Source organism: Myxocyprinus asiaticus, chromosome 28 (assembly GCF_019703515.2).
Source record: "Myxocyprinus asiaticus isolate MX2 ecotype Aquarium Trade chromosome 28, UBuf_Myxa_2, whole genome shotgun sequence".
Taxonomy (NCBI): Eukaryota; Metazoa; Chordata; class Actinopteri; order Cypriniformes; family Catostomidae; genus Myxocyprinus; species Myxocyprinus asiaticus.
Window position 1 is genome coordinate 9,765,009 of NC_059371.1, and position 24,992 is coordinate 9,790,000.

The 24,992-nt window shown below is 39.5% G+C and overlaps 1 protein-coding gene across 1 annotated transcript; it reads left to right on the top strand.

The window, feature by feature from the left end:
* The first annotated feature begins 814 nt into the window (after positions 1 to 814).
* spo11 (SPO11 initiator of meiotic double stranded breaks) lies at positions 815 to 24,714 on the top strand. Its single transcript, XM_051660581.1, has 13 exons — positions 815 to 906; positions 1,007 to 1,120; positions 10,920 to 11,008; positions 13,844 to 13,910; positions 16,915 to 17,023; positions 17,213 to 17,299; positions 17,656 to 17,692; positions 18,208 to 18,317; positions 19,144 to 19,243; positions 19,740 to 19,777; positions 21,338 to 21,414; positions 22,834 to 22,945; positions 24,505 to 24,714. Exons 1-13 carry the CDS (start codon positions 815 to 817, stop codon positions 24,622 to 24,624), a joined length of 1,152 nt encoding a protein of 383 aa, XP_051516541.1. The 3' UTR covers positions 24,625 to 24,714.
* Positions 24,715 to 24,992: the final 278 nt, after the last annotated feature.

Below are 24,992 nucleotides of genomic sequence, written 5' to 3' on the forward strand. Positions count from 1 at the left end.
CCACTGTCAAAGAAACCTGGGCTTCCATACCACCTCAGCAGTGCCACAAACTGATCACCTCCATGCCACGCCGAATTGAGGCAGTAATTAAAGCAAAAAGGAGCCCCTACCAAGTATTGAGTACATATACAGTAAATGAACATACTTTCCAGAAGGCCAACAATTCACTAAAAATGTTTTTTTTATTGGTCTTATGATGTATTCTAATTTTTTGAGATAGTGAATTGGTGGGTTTTTGTTAAATGTGAGCCAAAATCATCACAATTAAAAGAACCAAAGACTTAAACTACTTCAGTCTGTGTGCATTGAATTTATTTAATACACGAGTTTCACAATTTGAGTTGAATTACTGAAATAAATGAACTTTTCCACGACATTCTAATTTATTGAGATGCACCTGTATCTGCATATGACAGTCAGACGCGATCATGAGCTGGATGAATGAGAACGTTCACGCGCTTCTGCTACCGGAGCGCGCGCGCGCGCAGCTCCTGTGAAGTTTGAACATTGATGTGTTTGCTTGTTGTTTCAACAAAATATATCAAAGAACCTCGTTTACAAGCATATCTATTAGTTTTATATTCGATAACTGTGTCATTTAGCCGTTCATTTCCATAAAAAGATGATTTCCTATCGATGACTGCACAGAATTAATCATTTCTGAGGCGAATCCGCTAACTCGCTGCGCTGTTAACGAACTGTTTTCCACTTAGCGACGACGAACACCGACCAGTAAAACAAACAAACAACTACAGCGACTTTAGAGGTAGAAACAGCTATAAAATTTCGACTAAGATTGACATACTTTTTGTAAATGGCTGAACAGTTTACTGAGCTTGATAAGTTAAAAGAGACGCTGCGCGCGAATCATGAAACCGCCGACAAACACCTGGAGCACGTCAGCAGGTGACAACAGGAGCAGAAATATCACGTTTTGTGTCTGTTTTGCCTCTTTGTTCGTCTGTTTAGAAGTTCTAATTGAATATCACTTATCCCCCATGCACAGACAGGATGTTTTGACGCGCATTGAGAGGATCATTCAGACTGTAGTCAGTAGCGTGTCTAAAAATGAGGCACCTGTGCTGAGTGTGATCAATAGATCCAACTGGGCCAATGTCAGGTGAGTGTCTCATGTTTATTGATTCTGTCAGGTGTGTCTCATGTTTATTGATACTGTCTGTCTGTCAGGTGAGTGTCTCATGTTTATTGATACTGTCTATCTGTCAGGTGAGTGTCTCATGTTTAATGATACTGTCTGTCTGTCAGGTGAGTGTCTCATGTTTAATTATTCTGTCTGTCATGTGAGTGTCTCATGTTTATTGATACTGTCTGTCTGTCAGGTGAGTGTCTCATGTTTAATGATACTGTCTGTCTGTCAGGTGAGTGTCTCATGTTTATTGATACTGTCTGTCTGTCAGGTGAGTGTCTCATGTTTATTGATACTGTCTGTCTGTCAGGTGAGTGTCTCATGTTTAATGATTCTGTCTGTCATGTGAGTGTCTCATGTTTATTGATTCTGTCTGTCTGTCAGGTGAGTGTCTCATGTTTATTGGTACTGTCTGTCTGTCATGTGAGTGTCTCATGTTTATTGATACTGTCTGTCTGTCAGGTGAGTGTCTCATGTTTAATGATACTGTCTGTCTGTCAGGTGAGTGTCTCATGTTTATTGATACTGTCTGTCTGTCAGGTGAGTGTCTCATGTTTATTGATACTGTCTGTCTGTCAGGTGAGTGTCTCATGTTTATTGATACTGTCTGTCTGTCAGGTGAGTGTCTCATGTTTAATGATACTGTCTGTCTGTCAGGTGAGTGTCTCATGTTTAATGATTCTGTCTGTCATGTGAGTGTCTCATGTTTATTGATTCTGTCTGTCTGTCAGGTGAGTGTCTCATGTTTATTGGTACTGTCTGTCTGTCAGGTGAGTGTCTCATGTTTATTGGTACTGTCTGTCTGTCAGGTGAGTGTCTCATGTTTATTGGTACTGTCTGTCAGGTGAGTGTCTCATGTTTATTGGTACTGTCTGTCATGTGAGTGTCTCATGTTTAATGATTCTGTCTGTCTGTCAGGTGAGTGTCTCATGTTTATTGGTACTGTCTGTCTGTCAGGTGAGTGTCTCATGTTTATTGATTCTGTCTGTCTGTCAGGTGAGTGTCTCATGTTTATTGATTCTGTCTGTCTGTCAGGTGAGTGTCTCACGTTTATTGGTACTGTCTGTCTGTCAGGTGAGTGTCTCACGTTTATTGGTACTGTCTGTCTGTCAGGTGAGTGTCTCATGTTTATTGATTCTGTCTGTCTGTCAGGTGAGTGTCTCATGTTTATTGATTCTGTCTGTCTGTCAGGTGAGTGTCTCACGTTTATTGATACTGTCTGTCAGTCAGGTGAGTGTCTCACATTTATTGATACTGTCTGTCATGTGAGTGTCTCATGTTTATTGGTACTGTCTGTCTGTCAGGTGAGTGTCTCACGTTTATTGATACTGTCTGTCTGTCAGGTGAGTGTCTCATGTTTATTGATTCTGTCTGTCTGTCAGGTGAGTGTCTCATGTTTATTGGTACTGTCTGTCTGTCAGGTGAGTGTCTCATGTTTAATGATTCTGTCTGTCATGTGAGTGTCTCATGTTTAATGATTCTGTCTGTCATGTGAGTGTCTCATGTTTATTGATTCTGTCTGTCTGTCAGGTGAGTGTCTCACGTTTATTGATACTGTCTGTCTGTCAGGTGAGTTTCTCATGTTTTTGTAATTAACATTTTTTAATTGATTCAAAGAAAAAACACAACATATACACACCGAATCAACATTTAACTTTTAACCCTCATTAACATCCCTCCCCAAACACCAACCCCACTCTACCCCAAAGAACACCCCTGTGGTCACATAAAATAATACACACACACACACACAAACAATAAAACAAAATAAATAAATAAATAATAAAATATATTATAAACATGCATAATTCAACTAAACGTCTCCCTCCTCATCCCTTCCCCTAGAGTCCTCCAAAACTGCCAAATACCTACCCCACTTCCTGAAAAATAAGTCCTCCAGCCCCAGCCTTCCATCTGTCATCTTCTCATAAGCCGCCACCCTCCCCATCTCCGCACACCACTCCGGAAATGGTGGCGCTCCGTCTGACTTCCCCTTAAAATAATTTGTCTACCAATCATCACGCCAGTCAGAACCCAATTTTTTAAAGATTTGTCCCCCGAATTTATAACTTCCCCATCGCCCAAAATGCAAAGTCTGGGGCAAAGTAAAATTTGAGTGCCCAGAATGTCATGCAAATAATTCTGAATCTTTAACCAAAAATCTTGGACCTTAACGCATCCCCAAAAAACATGGGTTGTGTCTCCAACTTCTGATTGGCATTGCCAGCAGGTGGGTGTGTCTTTAAGACCAAGCCTATATAGTCTAGAGGGGGTCCAATAAAATCTTTGTAAAATCTTAAATTGCACAAGGCGAACCCTTGCATCTCTAGATGCAGACTTGACATTTTTCAGAATCTTAGTCCACACTCCATCTTCCAATACCAAATTCAAATCTTTCTCCCATAATCTCTTAATAGAAGTTAAAGCTCCATCCCCCATACTCTGAATTATCAGGGAGTAGTACACTGATGCCTCATGACCGTTTCCAAAAGCCGCAATTACCTCTCCCAAAGCATCTGCCTCCTATGCTCAAGGCAACATTTAAATAAGTGTCCAATTTAAACAATCTGGACACTTTAGTCCATACCGAGTGTAAATGCGAAATAACGGGGTGTAACTTAACTTTTCCATTTAGTTTGATAGAGATGATTTGTAATGGCAAAATAGGGGCAAGAACTGCCTGTTCAATAACAAATCAGGGAGGGGCTCTCTCAGGTGGAAGCAACCAATGAGCCAAATATCTGAGACTGAACGCATAGTAATAAAACAAAATCTTGGGTAGGCCTAGCCCTCCTTTGTCAATCGGCCTATGTAACTTATTAAAATGCAATCTGGGATGTTTACAATTCCAAATGAAGGACTTTGCTATGCTATCAAATTGCTTGAAATAAGAGAGGGGGACATCTACAGGGAGAGATTGTAGCAGGTAGTTTTGGAATACAATTCATTTTAATAATATTAACCTTCCCAATCATCGATAAATGTAATGAAGCCCACCTGTCCACATCGCTCGAAAACCTTTTTAATAAAGGATCAAAATTAACACTAACTAAATCAGACAAATTTGCTGGGAATAAAATCCCCAAATACTTAATGTCCTGTTTGGGCTATTGGAAGGTGCCAGGCTGGAAAACCGTTACTGGACAGTATGCTGTCAGAGCCAAAGCTTCGGATTTAGACCAATTAACTCTGTATCCTGAGAACTTGGAAAAGGAATAAATAATTCTGTGGAGGCAAGGCATAGATCTAGTAGGTTCAGAGACAAATAATAAAATATCATCTGCTTATGCGTCACACCTCCCGCCACCACCCCTGGAAAATCCTCCTCCCCCCTTATCGCGTCTGCTAATGTTCCAGGGCAAGACAGAACAATAAAGGGGAAAGAGGGCAACCCTGCCGAGTGCCCCTATCCAGAGTAAAATAATCTGAAATTAATCCATTTCAGAATCAGAATCAGAATGAGCTTTATTGCCAAGTATGCTTACACATACAAGGAATTTGTCTTGGTGACAGGAGCTTCCAGTGTACAACAATACATAAACAATATAAAAACAGCAGCAAGACATAGATAATAATAAAAAATAAACTAATTATACACATACGTACAGACACACACATACACATGGGTAGTGCAAATCTAATACAATCTGTTATGTACAGTGTGAATACAAATTTGTTTGTACCGCTGCTAATAAAGTAACTTAATCCAACCAATAAATGTACTCCCGAACCCATACATTTCCAAAATCTTAAAAAGATAATCCCATTCTACCATATCAAATGCCTTTTCAGCGTCAAGTGAGATGGCAGCGACCAGAATCTGATCATTCGCTACTGACCACATGATATTGATGAGATGGCTGATGTTATCGGAAGAGCTGTGGCCCCGAATAAATCCCACCTGATCTATATGTATAAGAGATGTCATACCTTACTTAATTGGTTAGCCAAAATTTTTGACAATATTTTTACATCTAGTTGGATTAGGGAGATTGGACGGTAACTTTTACACTCGCTTGGATTTTTGTCCTTTTTAAGAATCAGACTGATCCGCTTGTGTCATGGTTGGTGGAAGCTTTCCATTCTTTAATGATTCAGTATAAATTTCTAACAAAAGTGGAGCCAGTTCTGTAGCGTAGGATCTAAAAAAATTCTGCGGCAAAACCATCTGTCCCCAGAGCCTTGCCAGTAGGTAGGGACTTATTTACCTCATCAAGCTCCTCCAAGATTATCTCAGAATCAAGAGAGTTTTTTTGCTCAATCGTCAGTTTAGGAAGATTTAATGGTTCCACAAAGTTTCTAATATCTTCATCAGTAGACAAATACGTGGAACTATAAAGATCAAGATATATCTCTTTAAAGGCATTATTAATATCAATGGCTGAGGTAAAAATTTCACCACCAGCAGATTTCACTGAGGGAATAGTAGAAAGAGACTCTCTCTGCTTTATATATCTAGCCAAAAGCTTCCCTGCTTTGTCACACGACTCAAAGTATGACTGTCTCGCCCTGAATAACCAAAACTCCACTTTCCGCGACAAAATAGTAATATATTTATATTTCAATCAGGTCAATTCTCTGAGGCCATCAGCTGACATACGGCGCTTCAGCTCTGCGTCTGCACTTTTAATATTTCCTTCCAACTCCACAAGTTCTCGTGCTTTGGATTTTTTGGTGAATAGGCATACTGTATGATCCGACCCCTAAGAACTGCCTTAAGTGCCTCCTACGCCACGCCCACAGAGGATACTGAGGACCAGTTGGTCTCCATATAAACACTGATTTCAGTCTTTAACATTTGTTGGAAATCAGGATTTTGCAAAAGGGACACATTAAGGTGCCAACTATATGATTTCTTTTTCTCTGTATATGGCAACACCTCTAAACTCACCAGGGAATGATCTGAGACTAAGATATTTCCAATTGAGCAATCAACAACAGATGAAATGAGGGATTTGGATATTAAAAAAAAAATCTATTCTAGAATAAATCTTATGGACTGATGGAAAAAAATTTATAGTCCCTACCAGATGGGTTCAAAAGTCTCCAAATATCCATAAGACCAAGATTTTTACACATCCTGTGAAGCGTCAATGTTGCTCTAGGGGGGTTTACACACTTTTGCTTCACTGTGATCAAGAACTGAATCCATCAAAAGATTAAAGTCTCCTCCCAAAATTATATCATGAGGGGTACCAGCGGTTTGCAACATCCCTTCAAGATCTATAAAAAAGCCCTGATCATCAGCGTTAGGTGCGTAAATATTAGCCAAAATCAGCCTTTGCCCTTGAATTTCAGCTAAAACAATAATGACTCTCCCTAATTTATCTTTAGTCTGTTTGAGACATTTGAATTGTAGATGTTTATTTACCAATATAATGACTCCCTTGCTCTTACTTGAGCCAGCACTAAAAAAAAAAAAACATGTCCACCCCATATCTTCCCAAATTTTTCAGCTTCCTGCGGGGAGAGATGTGTTTCTTGAAGAAACACTATATCATATTTCTTACTTTTAAGAAAAGTAGGGTGCCCCAACCCATTTACATTCCATGTGGAGAGAGATAGTATACTCATATTAACATTTGACATTTTGATATAGTAGAAAAAATAAATTGTGTGTCAAAAACAAAATTATACAGACCACATTCCCCATTAGTGAAAAAATCAAACCCCGAACTTCCCCCCAAACAAAACAAACAGAAAAAAGAAAAACGTGCGCATTAACCCCGCGCACGAAAGCGCCAACCGGCGACAATCCCTCTAAACTCAAAAGGTCCATGAACGCCCACGAGCCCCCACGACAACTTTGCCATCGGATTGCTCACTTTTGCCTCAATACTTTGTAAAATAAACCCCAGCCAATAGGAAGAATGAACACAAAGAATGTGTAGATTCATTCACAGAACTGTCTCAAAGGTGTGATCTTCCACAAAACAAATTCCAGCTGATATAAAACCATTCAGATTCCTCGGACAGACAAACGAATGTTCAGTGAGCCAGCTGTTATGAGTTCAGCGGATGACGTAATCATTCCAATGTCCCGTAAAAATACTCAACAAAACAAACTCCAGCCAGCAGGAGGAATAAGCACGAAGAACGAACAGATTAATCCACAGCTGTTCCAAATGAGTGTTATTCAATAGAACAAGCTCCAGCAGCTAGGCGGAACCAATACAAAAAGAAACAAAACCGGCATCCCGGTTCCCCGGATGGTCGAGTCAATTCACTCGGAGGCCACATAAAAGTATATACCATGACTTATACAATCCGTCAACTTTATAAAAGACATCCTTTGTGTGAGCATGTAGATATTTTGCGGTCATCAGTAGTGTCCACTCTCAAACTGGCCGGGAACTTCAATGCAAATGTAATCTTTCGTCAATGCAAAAGTTTCTTTAAGGAAAAGTGTTGTTCACAAAACAAACTCCAGCCGCTCGGCAGAGCCAACGCAAAAAGAAAAAAGAAACCAAAATGACACCCAGCTTCCTCAAAAGCCAGAGTAAGTACAGCGAGTCGACCCACTCACATGAGAAACACCCAATGGTTTACTCACCCAGTGATTCAATAAAAGACATTGCCTGATTGGGACATGTAAATACTTTGCGACCGTCCTTCATTTCTGTTCTCAGTTTGGCTGGAAACATCAGAGCAAAAGTGATCTTTCACTGATGTAAGAGTTTCTTTCATTCCTTGAACCGATCACGTTTCTCTCTTGTCGAACTCGCAAAGTCCGGGAAGAAAATATTATGGTTCTTCCAAGAAAGCTTCCCTTTGCTCCTCGCCTGGTGCAACACAACTTTATCGGATGATCATAGAAATCAGGCCAGAGTCGATCGGGGCCTATCTCCCTCAGCAAATCTGTGAGCTGGGACTCTGTAAGCTCGCTCGATTTCCAGCTTGTGGCCTGTTATGTCGAGCAGACTCGGGAAAAACTCATTTAGGAATTTCACCATATCTCTGCCCTCCTCATGCTCAGGAATTCCAACAATTCGAACATTATTCCTACGGCTTCTATTCTCAAGATCTTCAAGCTTTTCAAGGAGATGTTCCAAATCAACTTTGGTCACAGGCGGATTAGCGGTTAATTCCCTCTCCGAAGATTCCAGACAATCGATTCGTCTCTCAACATCAGTCACTCTTGTAACTAATTCAGAGAATTTTGTTTCCATCGTCGTAATCGATCGACGTATTACAGCGAGATCCTCCGAGTCAGCAAGAATCTTCGTCAATATCACCAACATATTGGAAAACTGACGCTGGATCACCTCTCCCGCTGCGCCATACAAATCGAGTCCCCGGTCTGTAGGCCTGTTCTTTCTTCAGGTTACCGTAGTAACCTTAGTAAGCATGCATCAATTTTTTGTGACTGTCTGAAAAGTCTATTTTCAAATAACAGGAGATGCCATTGCGTTTTTAATATGCGTGTTAAATTGAAGTTCAGTTTGAAGATGCTGCATTGTGTTCCATTTAGCTGCACTCTTTCTAGCTCTGTCTAGCTGTATGAAACACTCGCCTGCTCTATATGCGTTGCTTCAACGCGTTGAGTCCACTGCCACATGTGCCTGGTGTGTGTGTGTCCCCAAATGCTCGCTCTTGTGAGGAAAGCCGAGATGCTCTGTGTTGCTGTGATTCATGAAGCGTTCCATTCAACTCGGAGAGTCTGAATTTCCGCCTTTCAACTGGGGAAAGTGCAACGGAATGACACTTTATATTGAACATCTAACTTGAAGATTTCTGCATGAGTTTCCAACTCCCATTTCGTTGAGATGAAGGTGCATGTTACTTCATGCAGGGCAGGGAGGTTTACACTCAGTGACAAACATTTACTTTTATTAAATAATATCCATTAGCAAGTCAAAATTCTTACATGAAATGATAATAAAATGTGTTTAGCAAACGTTTTGCAGAGTCAGGTGTTCAAAACACGATTAATTACACTCTTTTGATTATCGTAATGATAGCATTGCAGTGTTGTATCAGTTTGATTGCTATGAGACGTTTCTGACAATCGATGTACCCCTCAAAACCACAACGTAATCAATCTCAAAATTAAAAATAAGCTTCCTCTTTGACACGTTTGTATTTAGTTGCCAGGTAATTGTCACTGGATTTCGAATTAAGTGAAAAGTCACATCATGCGTGATCACTATCGATCATCATTTTCATGATCGAGCATTGCTGCCACGTCCGAGACTCGAGTACTTGTGCCCATTCCTAATGTTTATTAATACTGTATGTCTGTCTGTCAGGTGAGTATCTCATGTTTATTAATGCTGTCTGTCTGTCAAGTGAGTGTCTCATGTTTATTAATGCTGTCTGTCTGTCAGGTGAGTGTCTCATGTTTATTAATACTCTCTGTCTGTCAGGTAAGTGTCTCATGTTTATTAAAACTATCTGTCTGTCTGTCTGTCAGGTGTATCTCATGTTTTTTTAAATTGGTTGTCTGTCAGGTGAGTGTCTCATGTTTATTAATTCTGTCTGTTATATATATTTCTCTTACAGTACCTTTAAGTGAAAATGTCTTATTTTATTTTATTTATCCCGTTTTCTCCCCAATTTTGGAATGCCCAATTCCCACTACTTACTAGGTCCTCGTGGTGGCGCGGTTGCTCACCTAAATCCGGGTGGCAGAGGACAAGTCTCAGTTGCCTCCGCTTCTGAGACAGTCAATCCGCACATTTTATCACATGGCTCGTTGTGCATGACACCGCGGAGAATCACAACATGTGGAGGCTCATGCTACTCTCTGCGATCTATGCACAACTTACCATGTGTTCCATTGAGAGCGAGAACCACTTAATCGCGACCACGAGGAGGTTACCCCATGTGACTCTACCCTCCCTAGCAACTGGGCCAATTTGGTTGCTTAGGAGACCTGGCTGGAGTCACTCAGTACACACTGGTTTCAAAGTTGCGACTCCAGGGGTGGTAGTCAGCGTCAGTACTCGCTGAGCTACCCAGGCCCTGTGAATGTGTGTCATTAAAGAGGGTCCCATCCTTGTACTTTGCCAAGGGCCCCCAGATCACTAAATCCACCCCTGCATCTATCCATGGGGAAAAAGTTGTAGTGCCAAGTCTTAACATTGATCCTTTCAAATTAAGTCCTGATGCTAAATAGGTGTTTTATCACGAGGATTAAAAACACTCACACATAGTTTTCTCTCTCTCTCTCTCTCTCTCTCTCTCTCTCTCCACACACCCTCTCACAAAATCTTGTTCTCTGGAAAGGTTTTCTCTGTACACACTGTGTATTAGCTCATGTGTAGAACAAAGATAACTGTCTGGTCAGATCTACATCAAACCTCCTTTAGGCTTAAAGCACATTTCAACGGGGCCCCTCTGACAACTTTGAGAATGAGCACCAAAATGGCTTTTGGCTTATTGCTGTTGTAAATGTATCCCTAGTGCAAGCAATATGACTGATATTTCACCTAGCAGATTTGATAATGAAAACCTCATTTAAAATAATAATTTCTTCCCCTACAACAATAAAAAAGAAATAATACCTCACCGTGCTTGCTTAGATATCCCATTGCAACATTTGGTTATAATCATTTTAAGATTTCTCAGATGAGACATCAAAATGTTTTCCCCAAAACATTTCAGATCTACAGCCAGACATGAAGTAACTCCTGAAGTCATCTTTATTATTGTCCATATTTCAGGGCATGTTATGACTTATAGATATTAGCCTGCACATAACAAATGATCAGAGAATACCTAAGAGGGAAAATAAGGAAATAAGAGCAAAAACTGTTGATATTATTCTCAGATTTCATAAGTCTGTTGGTTTGATACTGCAGCCAGATGCCTCTGTAACAGCTCACCGATGTGACTGCCCTTCATCAGCCAACAAGTTTGGTAAGATCACACTGGATTGCATGCCTATAGTACATATGAACATTTGTTCAGATCATACATTAGTACAGTGCAGTGTTTCCCCTATATGCATTTTGCAGTGGCGCTGCACCCCTGCTGAATTATGAGCGCTGCTGTTGGGATGTCACATGGTTCATTTAATATTCTTGACGCAACATAACGCTTGTCAGCTACAGTCAGCAATGCGCTTTTGCGAAAGGGACCCTACCACATACACACACAAATACACGCACTTACTCACAGTGACGTCACCGCATAACAACACGTCAAACTCGCTTAATTTCAAGTGGCCCGTGAGTAGGATGGCAGGGGATCGCAACGTTTTACTGAACAATCAGTTAGTGCTTTCCTCATGAATATAAATGAGCCTTCCCCCATCATCTGTATCTTTTGGAGTGCATTTTGCTAGCTTCAGAAGCAGAATGAAACAGCACTACACGGGTCAATTATCAACACAGCTTAATCATAGCAGCACGAGGGCAGAGCAGGTGTGGTAATGGCTGTAGTTTAATCAGTAGGAGCCTGATGAAAGGAATCTGTAAAGAAGACCCAACTTAGTCAAACTGTCAGAATATTTCAATTTATAAAAATTATGTTCATTTTTTCCCCACGGATGTTACTTTTGTTAATATCATAATTTTCATCTGCATCCCAACTTCAAAATCAATGCTATACTGTCAGTTATGCATTCCAATGCACATAACACATGTAATATTATTTGCATGGGTGCTAAAAAAGCAGGTGCTGGTTCCACATTTTCAACGGGCCCTTTGAGGGCACAAATAAACCGTGATGTGACCCAGGCTGAAATTGAGTTTGACACCTGTTTTAATCTATTCTTTGACCAATACACGTTAATACGGGTCCAGCGTTGCAGACGCGCACGCAACATCACCGCTGCTGAAAACAAAATGCTAGGGGAAACACTGATACAGTGCATTCATAAAGTATTCAGACCCCTTCATCTTTTCACATTTTGTTATGTTGCAGCCTTATAGTATAAGTACTCAGACCCTTAACTCAGTACTTAGTTGAAGCACTTTTGGCCGCGATTAAAGCCTCAAGTCTTTTTGGGTATGATGCCACAAGCTTTGCACACCTGGATTTGGGGATTTTCTGCCATTCTCCTCTGCAGATCCTCTCAAGCTCTGTCAGGTTGGATGGGGACCATCAGTAGACAGCCATTTTCAGGTCTTTCCAGAGATGTTCGATTGGATTCAAGTTCGGGCTCTGGCTTGGCCACTCAAGGACATTCACAGAGTTGTCCCTAAGCCACTCTTGCATTGTCTTGTCTGTGTGCTTAGGGTCATTGTCCTGTTGGAAGGTGAACCTTCGGCCCAGTCTGAGGTCCTGAGCGCTCTGGACCATGTTTTCATTAAGGATATCTCTGTATTTTGCTGCGTTCAGCTTTCCATCAACCCTGACCAGTCCCCCAGTCCCTGCCTCTGAAAAACATCCACACAGCATGATGCTACCACCACCATGCTTCACCGTTGGCGTGGTATTGCGCAGGTGATGGGCGGTGCCTGGTTTCCTCCAGACATTATGCTTGGAGTTGAGGCCAAACAATTCAATCTTCGTTTTATAATACCAGAGAATCTTGTTTCTCACAGTCTGAGAGTCCTTTAGGTGCTTTTTTTGCAAATTCCAAGCAGGCTTTCATGTGTTTTGCACTGAGAAGAGGCTTCTGTCTGGCCACTCTGTCATAAAGATCGGTGGAGTGTTGCAGTGATAGTTTCTCCCATCTCCACACATGATATCTGGAGATCAGCCAGAGTGACCATCGGGTTCTTAGTCACCACTCTTACCAAGGCCCTTCTCCCCCGATTGCTCAGTTTGGCCGTGTGGCCAGCTCTAGGAAGAGTCCTGGTTGTTCCAAACTTCTTCCATTTAAAAATTATGGAGTCCACTGTGCTCTTGGGAAACTTCAATGCATCCAAAAAAAACTTTAGCCTTGCCCAAATCTGTGAGACTTTATATAGACAGGTGTGTGCCTTTCCAAATCATGTCCAATTAATTGAATTTGCCACAGGTGAACTCTAGTCGAAGTGTAGATTAATCTCAAAGAGTATCCAGAGAAATGTGATGCACCTTAGCTAAATTTCAAGAGTCATAGCAAAGGGTCTGTATACATATGTCAATGTGATTATATTTTTTTTTTTTTCTTTTTAATAAATTTGCAATGTTACCAAAAATCTGGTTTTTGCTATGTCATAATGGGATATGGAGGGTAGATTGATGTGAGAGAGGAAAAAAAAATAATTTAAAGCATTTTAGCACAAGGCTGCAACATAACAAAAATGAAGGGGTATGAATACTTTATGAATGCACTGTATAAATGGCTTTCAGATAATGCATCACAACCACAAATTTACACAGTTTCTACACATTTCTATTGCTAATACTTAGGTTTAGGGATTTTTTTAAACCCTTAACCACAATTATTAAACTTTGAGGAGAGGTGTGCTAATGTTTTTTAAGCAATCCGACTGACAATTTTTGCTTTGCGATCAATAAAATGGGCAAAGAAATCCCATGGACTTATATTAAAGGAGGTACCAGAGTCATATCTAGGGACTAGAATTACATAGAGACCTGTGGTTGGGCTTGTTTGAGTTGGGCCAGTAAGGAACACCCTAGCAACCTCATTGCAATGAGCTAAAAACAACTCAGTGCAGCTTAGCAACCACACAGCAACATCCTGGCAACCACCCACATCGCATCACATCATTGTGGCGGTGAATTCTGTAAAGGACAGATCCACTCACGTTTTCTTCTGAAAATTAAAAAATTTATTTTGTTTTTTTCTGTTTACAGCACTGATTTTAAAGCTCTTGTCTGTTATTTACAAACTTGTGCAGAGTGATTCCTATGCTACTAAAAGGTAAGTGTGTATTTGATGCCAGTTGATGTCCATGAGCTTTTTTTCAACATCAACATTAGGTTACAATGTATATGAATGTACAGTATAGACCATTTCAAGGATGTAAGCAATAACAAAGGAATTAGAATGCTACAGACCCCGAAGCACTTCTGGTATCATTACCAGACCCTTTAAAAAGGATCCGAGTTAACATGTTTTCTTAAAGAACATCAAACATTTACCTGAAGTGACTTATCCAGACCTGTTGTTGATAATGAGTCTCTAAGCGACAAAGGGAGATGAAATTGTATTGTAGTTTAGATGCTCTCAATTATTTCCTCAGCAGAGAGTTCTGGAATATTGGATTGGATTTCGTTCATCTACCAGAGATAAGATGTTTGCTACAGTTTTTAATACCGCACATATCCAGCTGTCTCGCTCCACTACTGCGGCTCGTGTCAATTTGCTGTTACTTTTTCTGAGATCTAAACATTTTAATTTCCATTAGTTCCAGGCATCCAGAGATCATCCAGCCACTGAACAACATGATCCACATTTTAATAATGATATTTTATGACAATCATGTTAACATTAGTAAAGTTAATTGTGTTAGTCACTATGAATGAAGTGCCTCCCACTGTTGTTTTGAATGAGTTTGACAATTAAAAGGAAATATTCAAGGGACAAAATTGTCACTTCCTTAAACCGACAAATAGTCCTTGAAAGTGTCTATAACAGTGGTTCTCAACCTTTTTTTGGATGAACATCCCCCTACTTCATTACCTGACCTCATGCCGCCCCCTTCCACCCCCATACCAAATTATGTGACATAATCTAAAACTGTGACATTGTGTTATAAAAAAAAAAAAAAAAAAAGAAACTTAATTTGCTTGATGCAACTTACACTTTTACAGTTTTGTTAATAAATTCAGAAGGCTTTCACTCTGTTATTGTGAGACCAAACCTTGCCGTAACAGTATAAGGATGGGCAAGGAGGAGGCAGGAACCGGCTGAACAGTCAACATAAAGTTCATTTATATCATTCAACTTAAAACCAACATAAACAAACATGCAGCGTGGCCGCGTGCGTCTCTCTCTCGAACCGGCGTCTCTGGCTGCCCTTTATCTCTCTCTCCCACTGATCAGCTGATTCAGTGCCGGCTGTGCTCCATCACAGCCCTGCCACGCCTTCCTCCTCATCACACTCCCCCACTCGATTCAGGCCGGGGCGCCACCGGTGATCCCTCCGTCCACAGGCAGATGGCAGCGTCGAGGTCTCCGCGCAGCGCATCCCACCTCTCTCCCGGGTTTCAGCACCACTACCCAAGGCACCACTACCCAAGAAGGTTGCCAAAGCTGCAATCACACCTGCAAGACTGCGACACATGCAAAGAAAGCTGCACCCACTGAGGAGTCGGATGATGATGACGACGATGATGATGAGTCTGAAGAGGAAGAGGCCCCACCTCCTAAAAAGGTTAAACCCATGGCTAAAGCACCCACAGCCGAAGAGGAATCGGATGATGATGATGACGATGATTCAGAAGAAGAGGAAATGGACACGACACCTGCACCTAAAGCCCCTGCCAAAAAGGTGGGAATAGTGAAGGCTAAGGAAGAATCTGAGGAGGAAGATGATGATGATGATGATGAGGAAGAAATGCCCACAACTCCAGCAAAATGGAAAGCTGAAGCAAAAAAAAGAAAAGCGAGCCCCTCCAGCCAAGAAAGCTAAAACGGAAGAAGGCTTCAGTCTCTTCATGGGCAACTTGAACCCTAATAAAGACTTTGTGATTGCTGATTTGATTTAATCAAAGTTCTTCTCAAAGGAGAACCTTGAAATTCAGGATGTGCATCTTGGTGGATCTAAGAAGTCTGGCTACGTTGACTTTGCAACAGAAGAAGAGTTGCAGAAGGCTTTAGCACTTAATGGTAATAAGTTGATGGGCCAACCGCTGAAACGACAGAGCCAGAAGCAAAGAGAACTCACAGGAAAACGAGAGAGAGAGAGACGCACGCACCTGCGCTGAATGTGTGTGTTTATGTTTGTTTTAGGTTGAGTTTTACATTAAACCTTACATTTACTGTTCAGCCGGTTCCCACCTCCTCCTCGCCTGTCCTTGAACTGTTACATTGGTGCCGAAACCCGGGAGGGAGGAGGGATGTAGTGATATGATAATATTTATCAATCTATTTCTGCCTAAATTAGTTTGTGTTACTATAGTAAATTCAAGGGTGGTCATGTAGAATTCTGTGCCGAATTCAGATGGTTTCCACGTCTTGTGCCGCAAGCACTGCGCGATTAAGAGCTCAAACCTGTCTGCGAGTAGAAACGCACCTGCTCTGTCAATTGAGCCGTATCCAACTACAGAGCCATACAGGTGCATTAGCAGGGGTTGAGACTGCAAAACCAGATACTTAAGATGCGTCATGAGACTTCAGTTCAGAATCAGATGACCCACAGGACAAATAAGTACCAACCCATATAATGGAGAACTGGTAGACTAATATTCAGAGTCTAGATAAATGTTTTTATGCAAAGACAAACTTGATGATTGATTTGATGTATGACTGATAAATGCCCCCCATTTGTGACCTAATGCCCCTCTCTCTTCCAATTTCCTCTCAGCGCCCCTGGCGTCCTTTAAACGCCCCGGTTGAGAACCCCTTGTCTATAAGGCAAGTGTATGTTTAGTCACATTGGTCCTGTGATAAAAGTATAAATATTCCATGTACTAAATTAAAATTGAGATAATAAAAAAGAATGCAAAGATATATATTGTAGCAAGTGTTACCCTGCCTTTTAGTTACTACCTGTTTCATGCCTTAGCATTTTACATATTTATCAGCCATTGGAGAACATTTTATTGAAACCACCTCTTTATAGAAGTGATGATGTGGTATAACCCTGCAAACAGCACCATAAGTCATCTGCTATAATGACCAGGTGGAACCTTTGATTTTTATGAAGTGATTTGTCAAGTGTACCTGTGCACTGAAAAAAATTTTTTATTCTATTCATCAGAGACATATACTATAATGATCCACAGCTGTTTGGGTCACAGAAGACCGTGGATTCAATCGTGGACGACATTTCGTGCATGCTCAAAGTTCCTCGCAGGAGTCTGCATGTTGTATGTGCATATGGCTCCAATGTGTGATATTAGCATTTGTAAAACATTTGAACACATTCAGACAAAGGAAAGGGGGAAACATTTAAATCTACGTAATTTATCATTTAAGTGGCTTAAATCATTTACACAGGTTTACATTAGAATCTGCATTTGTGCAGAATGGATGATTCCTTTTAATAAACTTTGCAGCTTGCGACATCCAAAGGCTTTATCTCAGGTGATCTGTGTTATTTGGAGGAAGATGGCACAAAGGTAGACTGCAGTTCCAGCACTACAGTGAGTCTAGCCAATGCTCATCTTCTCTGTAATGTTCACTTAATGCTCACTCTCAGTATGAACTGCAGCCCGAGCATGATTTATATAATCCCCTCCTGCCCACAACCGTTCATCTGTAATTCTACTGGCAACATTTTTAGATCCAGTCTTTCAAACATTCACATCAGTATTACTCAAATGTTGTCACTATTTACAAACCACTGGCAACATTTGTCTGAGATGCTATTCTGAATCTGAGACTTTTTATTTTTTATTTGGAGTTATAGGACTTAAAAATGTTTTCCATTCAAGATTATTTTTGTTGTGAAATGGTTTGGGATTGCTTTATAATTCTGTCCTTGTTTTGTTTTTTATAGGCTACCCCTGTGTCTTCCAATGTTAGTGGAATAAGAAGTATCCTTCATTTTCAATTTTACCATGTCATTAATTTGTTTACACAGTATATCCATTTTGTGTATCCATTGCAAAAGACTGTCTGACATGACAGGTGAAGAAGTGACAGCAGAGTGATATTCAGAAGGAATTTTCTAAAGGCATTTTTTTTTTTTCTTCAAAAGATAGATCACCCAAAAAAATATATATTTTGACATTGATTACCCACCTACTCATATTGTAACAAACCTGTATGACTTTCTTTCATCTTTGGAACACGGGAGGAGAAGTTTAGCAGAATCTCAGAGATTCTCTTTTCCATACAATGCAAGTGAATGTGGCGGACAGACACTGTCGAGCTCTGAAAATGACAAAAGTACCTACGTATCATAAGAGTAGTTCAGATGACTTGTGCGCTTTTTACACAGTTTTTTTTTTTTTTAAGCTATATGATTGCTTTGTCGTCAATCTTCCCCTCCGTTGCAGCTTTGTGCTGAGAATGGTGATTATCTATTAGATTCCTCAGCAACAAGAAGACATTGTATCATTTGCAAAATTCATCCTGATAGTGGAGAAAGACGCAACTTTCCAGAGACTCCTTGATGATGACTTTTGCATCAGACTGTCTCCATGCATCATCATAACTGTAAGCATGCTTTAGCTTAGTGGTACCTTACGTTAGTTAAGGCCCTGGCACACTCAAAATGCTTTTCCTTTCTTCGCTCAGAACCAAAAGAAAGTTCTAAACAGCTGAGCAACGACACACTATGCAAACATTTAGACACCCGCCATGCTGTTGGGGGAGGTGTTTTGAGGTTAATTAAAATATGAGGACTCTCAAAACTACATGAAAAACATCGACTAATATAATATTACTTATTGTTATCAATGACTTTATGCCTCATTCTATGAGTAGAATTCACACGTGAATTCAAGTGAAGCAGTATATCAAACAACAAAGTGAATGGGCACTTAAGAGTTTTCCTTTTGTAGACTAATTAAACAAAAAATCTATGCGAGCGATCATGCAGATGTAGGTACGTTTGCACAAGCTCACGAATATTGTAACTGTGCACTGGTGTGTTCATGTTGACTGATCTTAACTGACTGAACTGGAATTAGCTCTTGACCTCAAAGTAGGTGGAGCTCACAACTACCGATGATGTGGCCCAAAGGCAGTAAGAAGGTTTTTAACAGCCAGTAAGAAGTTTTCTTAACAGCTTTCTTTGAAGCATGAAAAAAAAAACTTTGTTTGCCAGATTTTGTTCTAAATTACATTACACCCATTAGTTCTTCAGATTTGTAGGAAGTGTGCAGTGGCCTTTAGGCTTTTTCTATAGCTCAACTATTAGGTCATGGCTCAAGCAACAGCGAAGTCATGGGTTTCATTCCCAGGGAGCATACTGATAAATTTATACCTTGAGTCCATTAAGTCTGGGTGCCTAAATGCAGAGTCTTGTGTGATTTTTCAGGGTAAAGGAATGCCTGATGTGAATAGCAGACTGATGGTGAGAAAACTATGGGACACACTACACATCCCAGTCTTTGCCCTGGTGGATGCAGACCCTCATGGTAGAAACACACTAACACATAGGTTGTGAAATGCTTATAAGATAATCAGAGCTGATCTCTTGACGTCTCAATGAACAAACTTGAATTGTTCGGTGTTAACCTTTTGTCCCTCGAAGGTTCCCAGTAAAGTTCAAAAACATTATGTTGAGAGCAATATGTATTGTGCACTCAGTGAAAACAATGTATGAACACACACATTTAACACAAAGACAACAAACACCAGCATGCTCAGAGTTGACCGTTCCTTGAGGACAACCAGCCCTGTGGGTGATTTTCACTTGTGGCAGGTCCAGTACTTTTTAGCATGAGCGTTAGCATTACCGCAGAGGCCCCTGTTCTTTCTGACATTGTCATTATCAATGACTCCAACTCTCTCCATGCATGTGTAATGCCTTACTTTGTTCTCGAGCAAATTAAGCTGTCCCAAAGGATAATTGCAAGGGTATGGTGGTGGTGGTGATGATTGCAGAATCAGTCTTTCCCTCTTTTTTCCCAGGCATTGAAATCATGTGCATCTACAAGTATGGCTCAGTGGTAAGTGCTGTTTCCTGCTATTTCTGTGCAATTTCCAGCAAGGCCTGTGCAGAGTCTTGCATTGCGGTGACATGTAATTATTCTTCTCTCTTTGTGGTGAGATAAAAAAAGAGAAAGCGCTCATTCATGAACTTCATGAAATTTACCCTGTGGAAAAAGTAAAGCGTTTCTACATGTGTGTGTGACACATCTGCAGAGTATGTGGCTACATTTTGGTTGTTTATCTCACATACGTAAAGTTACAGAATCCTGCACTGCAGGATCTTAATCTTTTTCTTAATATTTTCTTAATTAAAACTGAATTAGATATTAAAGAAATAGTTCACCCAAAAATGAAAATTCTCTTATCATTTACTCACCCTCATGATGTGTAAGACTTTCTTCTGCAGAACACAAATTAAGATTTTTAGAAGAATATTTCAGCTCTGTAGGTCCATACAATGCAAGTGAATGGTGACTTAAACTTTAAAGCTTTTAAAAGCACATAAAGGCAGCATAAATTAAATCCATACAACTCCAGTGGTTTAATCCATGTCTTCTGAAGTGGTCCAATCAGTTATTTTTGAGAACAGACCAAAATGTAACTGCTTTTTCACTATAAAGCTTTACATCAGCTGTCTCTTTGGCGATCATGATTTCAAGCTCGATTACACTTTCTAGCGCCATCTAGCACTCTGTGCATGCGTCAAGCACTTGGAAGTGTAATCGAGCTTGAAATCATGATTGTACTTAGAGACTGCAATGGCAAGATGTACAGTGAAAAAGGAGTTACATTTTGGTTTGTTCTCACTCAAAACCAATAGGATCGCTTTAGAAGACATGGACTTAACCACTGGGGTTGTATGGATGACTTTTGAGCAGCGTTTATGTGCTGTTGGAGCTTCAAAGTTTTGGTTGCCATTAATTTGCATTGTATGGACCTACAGAGCTAAAATATCTTAAAATCTTAATTTGTGTTCTGCAAAAAAAAAGAAAGTCAAACACATCTGGGATGACATGAGGGTGATTAAATGATGAGAGAATTTTCCTTTTTGAGTGAATTATTCCTTTAAGACTTGTTTTCAGAAAATATATCTTGAATTGTTTATTTTTCTTACCCCATTGGAAACATTTAAAGTTTTAGTTTCAAGCAGAAATCTAACAAAATTAAAAGAGGTTTATGCTTAAAACAAGAAGAAAAAGAAAAGAAAAAGCGTGCCAATGAGGTAAGAAATGTAAGCTTAGTTAAAGATATAGTCTTTGAAAAACAGGTCTTATTATTTTACATAATTTTCTTTCTCAACATTTATCTTGTTTTAGGATGTTTAGATATTTTTAATAGAAGACAAGACAAAAATATTGATTGAGAAAATTATTTTTGGCAGTGTGACAGGTGTTTCTTTGCATCATAAGAAGAACTATGCCTGATTTTTCCCCAAAGCATTTAGCACACTAATTCGCTCTACCTCTACCTCTAATTTTCTAATACCAAGCTGCTTTATTAAATCATGTCATACAAATTTAATTTTATGGGCTAAAAGTCATATGTTTGAAGCTTTATGAACTCTCATTTGTTCACAGTCAATGGCCTTCGAGGCCCACAGTCTGACTGTCCCCAGTGTGCTGTGGTTGGGCCTCCTGCCTTCAGACATCCAGAGGTTTGGGAACGTCAACTCATTACTCTGCTCTGTGGTTTGTGATTGAGGCTGGGCTTGCTTTGGTTTCCATTTTTTGTTTTTTTTTTGTTGCTGTTGCTGTTTTTTATTTCCTTCCTCTTGAAAGCTATTTTTAATTGAATTTGTAAACTTTCATGGGCCTTAAATGAAGTCAGAACCTCTTTTCAGGAATAAGAGTAAACTACAGTAGAAAATAACATTTAATTGTTATTGTTGGCACCATGCACATGATGTTATTCACTGGCCACTTTATAAGATACAGGTAAATGGGTAGTTTACATACTGTATAACATGTCCATCAGCTTTTTTATAAAACATCAAGAGTTTAGGTTACAAATAACACATATATACTGTATTAGGAAAGGTGTATATCTTAGGTCCTGTAACGGTTTCACGTTTTTTTTTGTTTTTTTGGTTTTTTTTTGCCTTTATTAGTACATTTAAGTAGTCCTGTGATTAATGAATCTTAAAAGTACAAACATTGCATTTGGTCTCAATTAATAAGAGGCCACAAAATAATAGAAATAAACACCCATGTACATTTCAGAAGAATATGAGAAAAATGTTCAAATTAGTTTTAGATTAATTATTATATGACACTGACACCTATACAGTAGTATACTGTATTGGGTAGGGCCCTTTTGTAGAACAGCCTGAATTCTTCACAGCATGGATTCAGAAAAGCATTGGAAATATCTTCAGGTATTTTGGTCCATTCTGATTCTGACAGCTCCAGCACATTTATGTTGCCAGCTTCCTTCCCCACATCATACCAGAAGATGCGCAGAGCTTTTGGGGAATCAGTTTTTAAAAAGTAATTTTAGTCGTTTTTGCACTTCTGTTTGGTGCTGAAAGTGGCATAGAAATTACACACGGCACCTTTAACAATAGCACTCCTTTAACACCATAGGAAGTGGTGATTCTACCAGCATATGTGCAACACAGATTTATTGGATTTATCAAACTAGGTAAAGTTTTTCAGTCATAAATATTACTTATTCCAGTATATGTGATCATTTTTCCAGTGTTTTACATCCTGCTGTTCCATAGCTGAAAGGAATTCTGGCCTTATATATTCAGAGATACTCTTACGCACTATATTGTTGTAAAGTGCATCAGCTGTTTTACCAAGCTGTTTAGATCACATTTTTCACATATTTGATGTTTTGTTTAACAACTGCAACACTTCATGACCATGTCTTGATGTCCTGACCAATGCCTAATACACCAATTCACATAATTTTCTGTTCAGCTGTTTGCATTAACTAGCATTTAAAGTGCCAAATAAAATGGCTAATGAGTGTAAAGATATGACACAGTAAATTGCTTAGATCACATTTTTGTGGATTACTTTTAAAAATGCATAATGGTTGATGGTGCTTATTTATGTGTCTGTCTCAGGTACAGGGTGCCAGAGGAAGCTCTTATTCCATTTTCTCAGACAGATGAGAGGAAAATCAACAGCTTGAGGAGCAGAGCCTACATCACCTGCCAACCTGCTTGGGAGAGAGAGGTGTTTTTATTCAGTTAATTTCAATTGATTATGGGCATGTTTCTTGGAGAAAATATATGCATTTAGTTATAATTTCCTGACACCTATAGGACATGACATGAGTGTCATGGTATCTGAGCATTTTTATGATGGCCTAATAGAGATATAGTTGAAGTTAGAAGATTACATACAGCCAAATACATTTAAACTCAGTTTTTCACAATTCCTGACATTTAATCATTCAAAACACTCCCTGTCTTAGGTCAGGTAGGACCACTACTTTATTTAATAAAATGTCAGAATAATAATAGAGAAAATTATTTATTTCAGCATTTATTTATTTCATCACATTCCCAGTGGGTCAGAAGTTTACATACACTTTGTTAGTAATTTGTAGCATTGCCTTTAAATTGTTGTAACATTGGGTCAAACATTTTGGGTGGTCTTCCACAAGCTTCTCACAATAAGTTGCTGGAATTTTAGCACATTCCTCCAGACAGAACTGGTGTAATTGAGTCAGGTTTGTAGCCCTCCTTGCTCGTACATGCTTTTTCAGTTCTGCCCATAACTTTTATATCAGATTGAGGTCAGGGATTTGTGATGACCACTCCAATACCTTGACTTTGTTGCCCTTAAGCCATTTTGCCACAACTTTGGAGGTATGCTTGGGATCATTGTCCATTTGGAAGACCCATTTGTGACCAAACTTTAACTTCATGGCTGATGTCTTAAGATGTTGCTTCAATATATCCACATAATTTTCCATCCTCATGATGCCATCTATATTGTGAAGTGCACTAGTCCCAGTTATGTTGATATAGGACTCATTTTACTGTGGATATAGATACTTGTCTACCTGTTTCCTCCAGCATCTTCACAAGGTCCTTTGCTGTTGTTTGGGATTAATTTGCACTTTTCGCACCAAACTACGTTCATCTCTAGGAGACAGAATGCATCTCCTTCCTGAGCGGTATGATACTTATGTACTATTGTTTGTATTGATGAACGTGGTACCTTCAGGCATTTGGAAATTGCTCCCAAGGATGAACCAAACTTGTGGAGATCCATAATTTTTTTTTCTGCGGTCTTAGCTGATTTCTTTTGGATTTTCCCATGATGTCAAGCAAAGAGGCACTGAGTTTGAAGGTAGGCCTTAAAATACATCCACAGGTACACCTCCAATTCAGTACACCTCCTATCAGAAGTTAATTGGCTAAAGGCTTGACATAATTTTCTGGAAGTTTCCAAGCTGCTTAAAGGCACAGTTAACTTAGTGTACGTAAACTTCTGACCCACTGGAATTGTGATATAGTCAGTTAAAGGTGAAACAATCTGTCTGTAAACAATTGTTGGAAAAATTACTTGAGTCATGTACAAAGTATAAGTCCTAAACGACTTGCCAAAACTATAGTTTGCTAATATGAAATCTGTGGAATGGTATGTATGTAAGTGTATGTAAACGTCTGACTTCAACTGTACATGACAAAAGAGCGTTATACAATAAGAGGGATTGTTCAGTGTGCAGGACCCAAAAATGTGAACGATATAATGATGAATTGTGTGTTTGTGTAACATTTCAGATAGAAGAAATGCAGAGACTGAAGTGGAAAGCAGAGATACAGTCCCTGGCATCTATTGCCCCTTATTTCCTCACTAGAGTGTACCTGCCAAATAAACTGCGTTATGGAGGCTGGATATGACCTTATGCTGCCATCTATTGGACTATATTCTGTACTGCAGCTTTAGCGCTATAACTACTAATCGTCATTTGTGTTCTGGATTAATTTATTGTAAACAGTGTAGGTAGATCTAATGTTACAGTGTGTTCTTACTGAATATTGGCTCAGTTGTTATGTTTGATTAATTTCGCTGTAGATATTGAGTTATGAGTTTGAATCTCTCTTTTGACAGACTTTATAAGAGTTACGATGTTAAAACTGGTTTGGAACATGACATATTTAGGCCTAGGTAAATTCTGAATATTTGTGTAATGGATTGGAATAAATGAACCCCGCAGTGTTTTCCAGATACGATCCGTTGTCAGCCTTCAACTTGTTCATTTAATCAT

Excerpts from the sequence above, each read along its gene's own strand:
- spo11 (XM_051660581.1), top strand. The coding sequence starts at position 815 with ATGGCTGAACAGTTTACTGAGCTTGATAAGTTAAAAGAGACGCTGCGC. Across the intron at positions 1,121-10,919 it reads TCCAACTGGGCCAATGTCAG|ATTTCATAAGTCTGTTGGTT; the intron begins GTGAGTGTCTCA and ends TATTATTCTCAG. Across the intron at positions 17,693-18,207 it reads CAATGTTAGTGGAATAAGAA|ACATTGTATCATTTGCAAAA; the intron begins GTATCCTTCATT and ends AGCAACAAGAAG.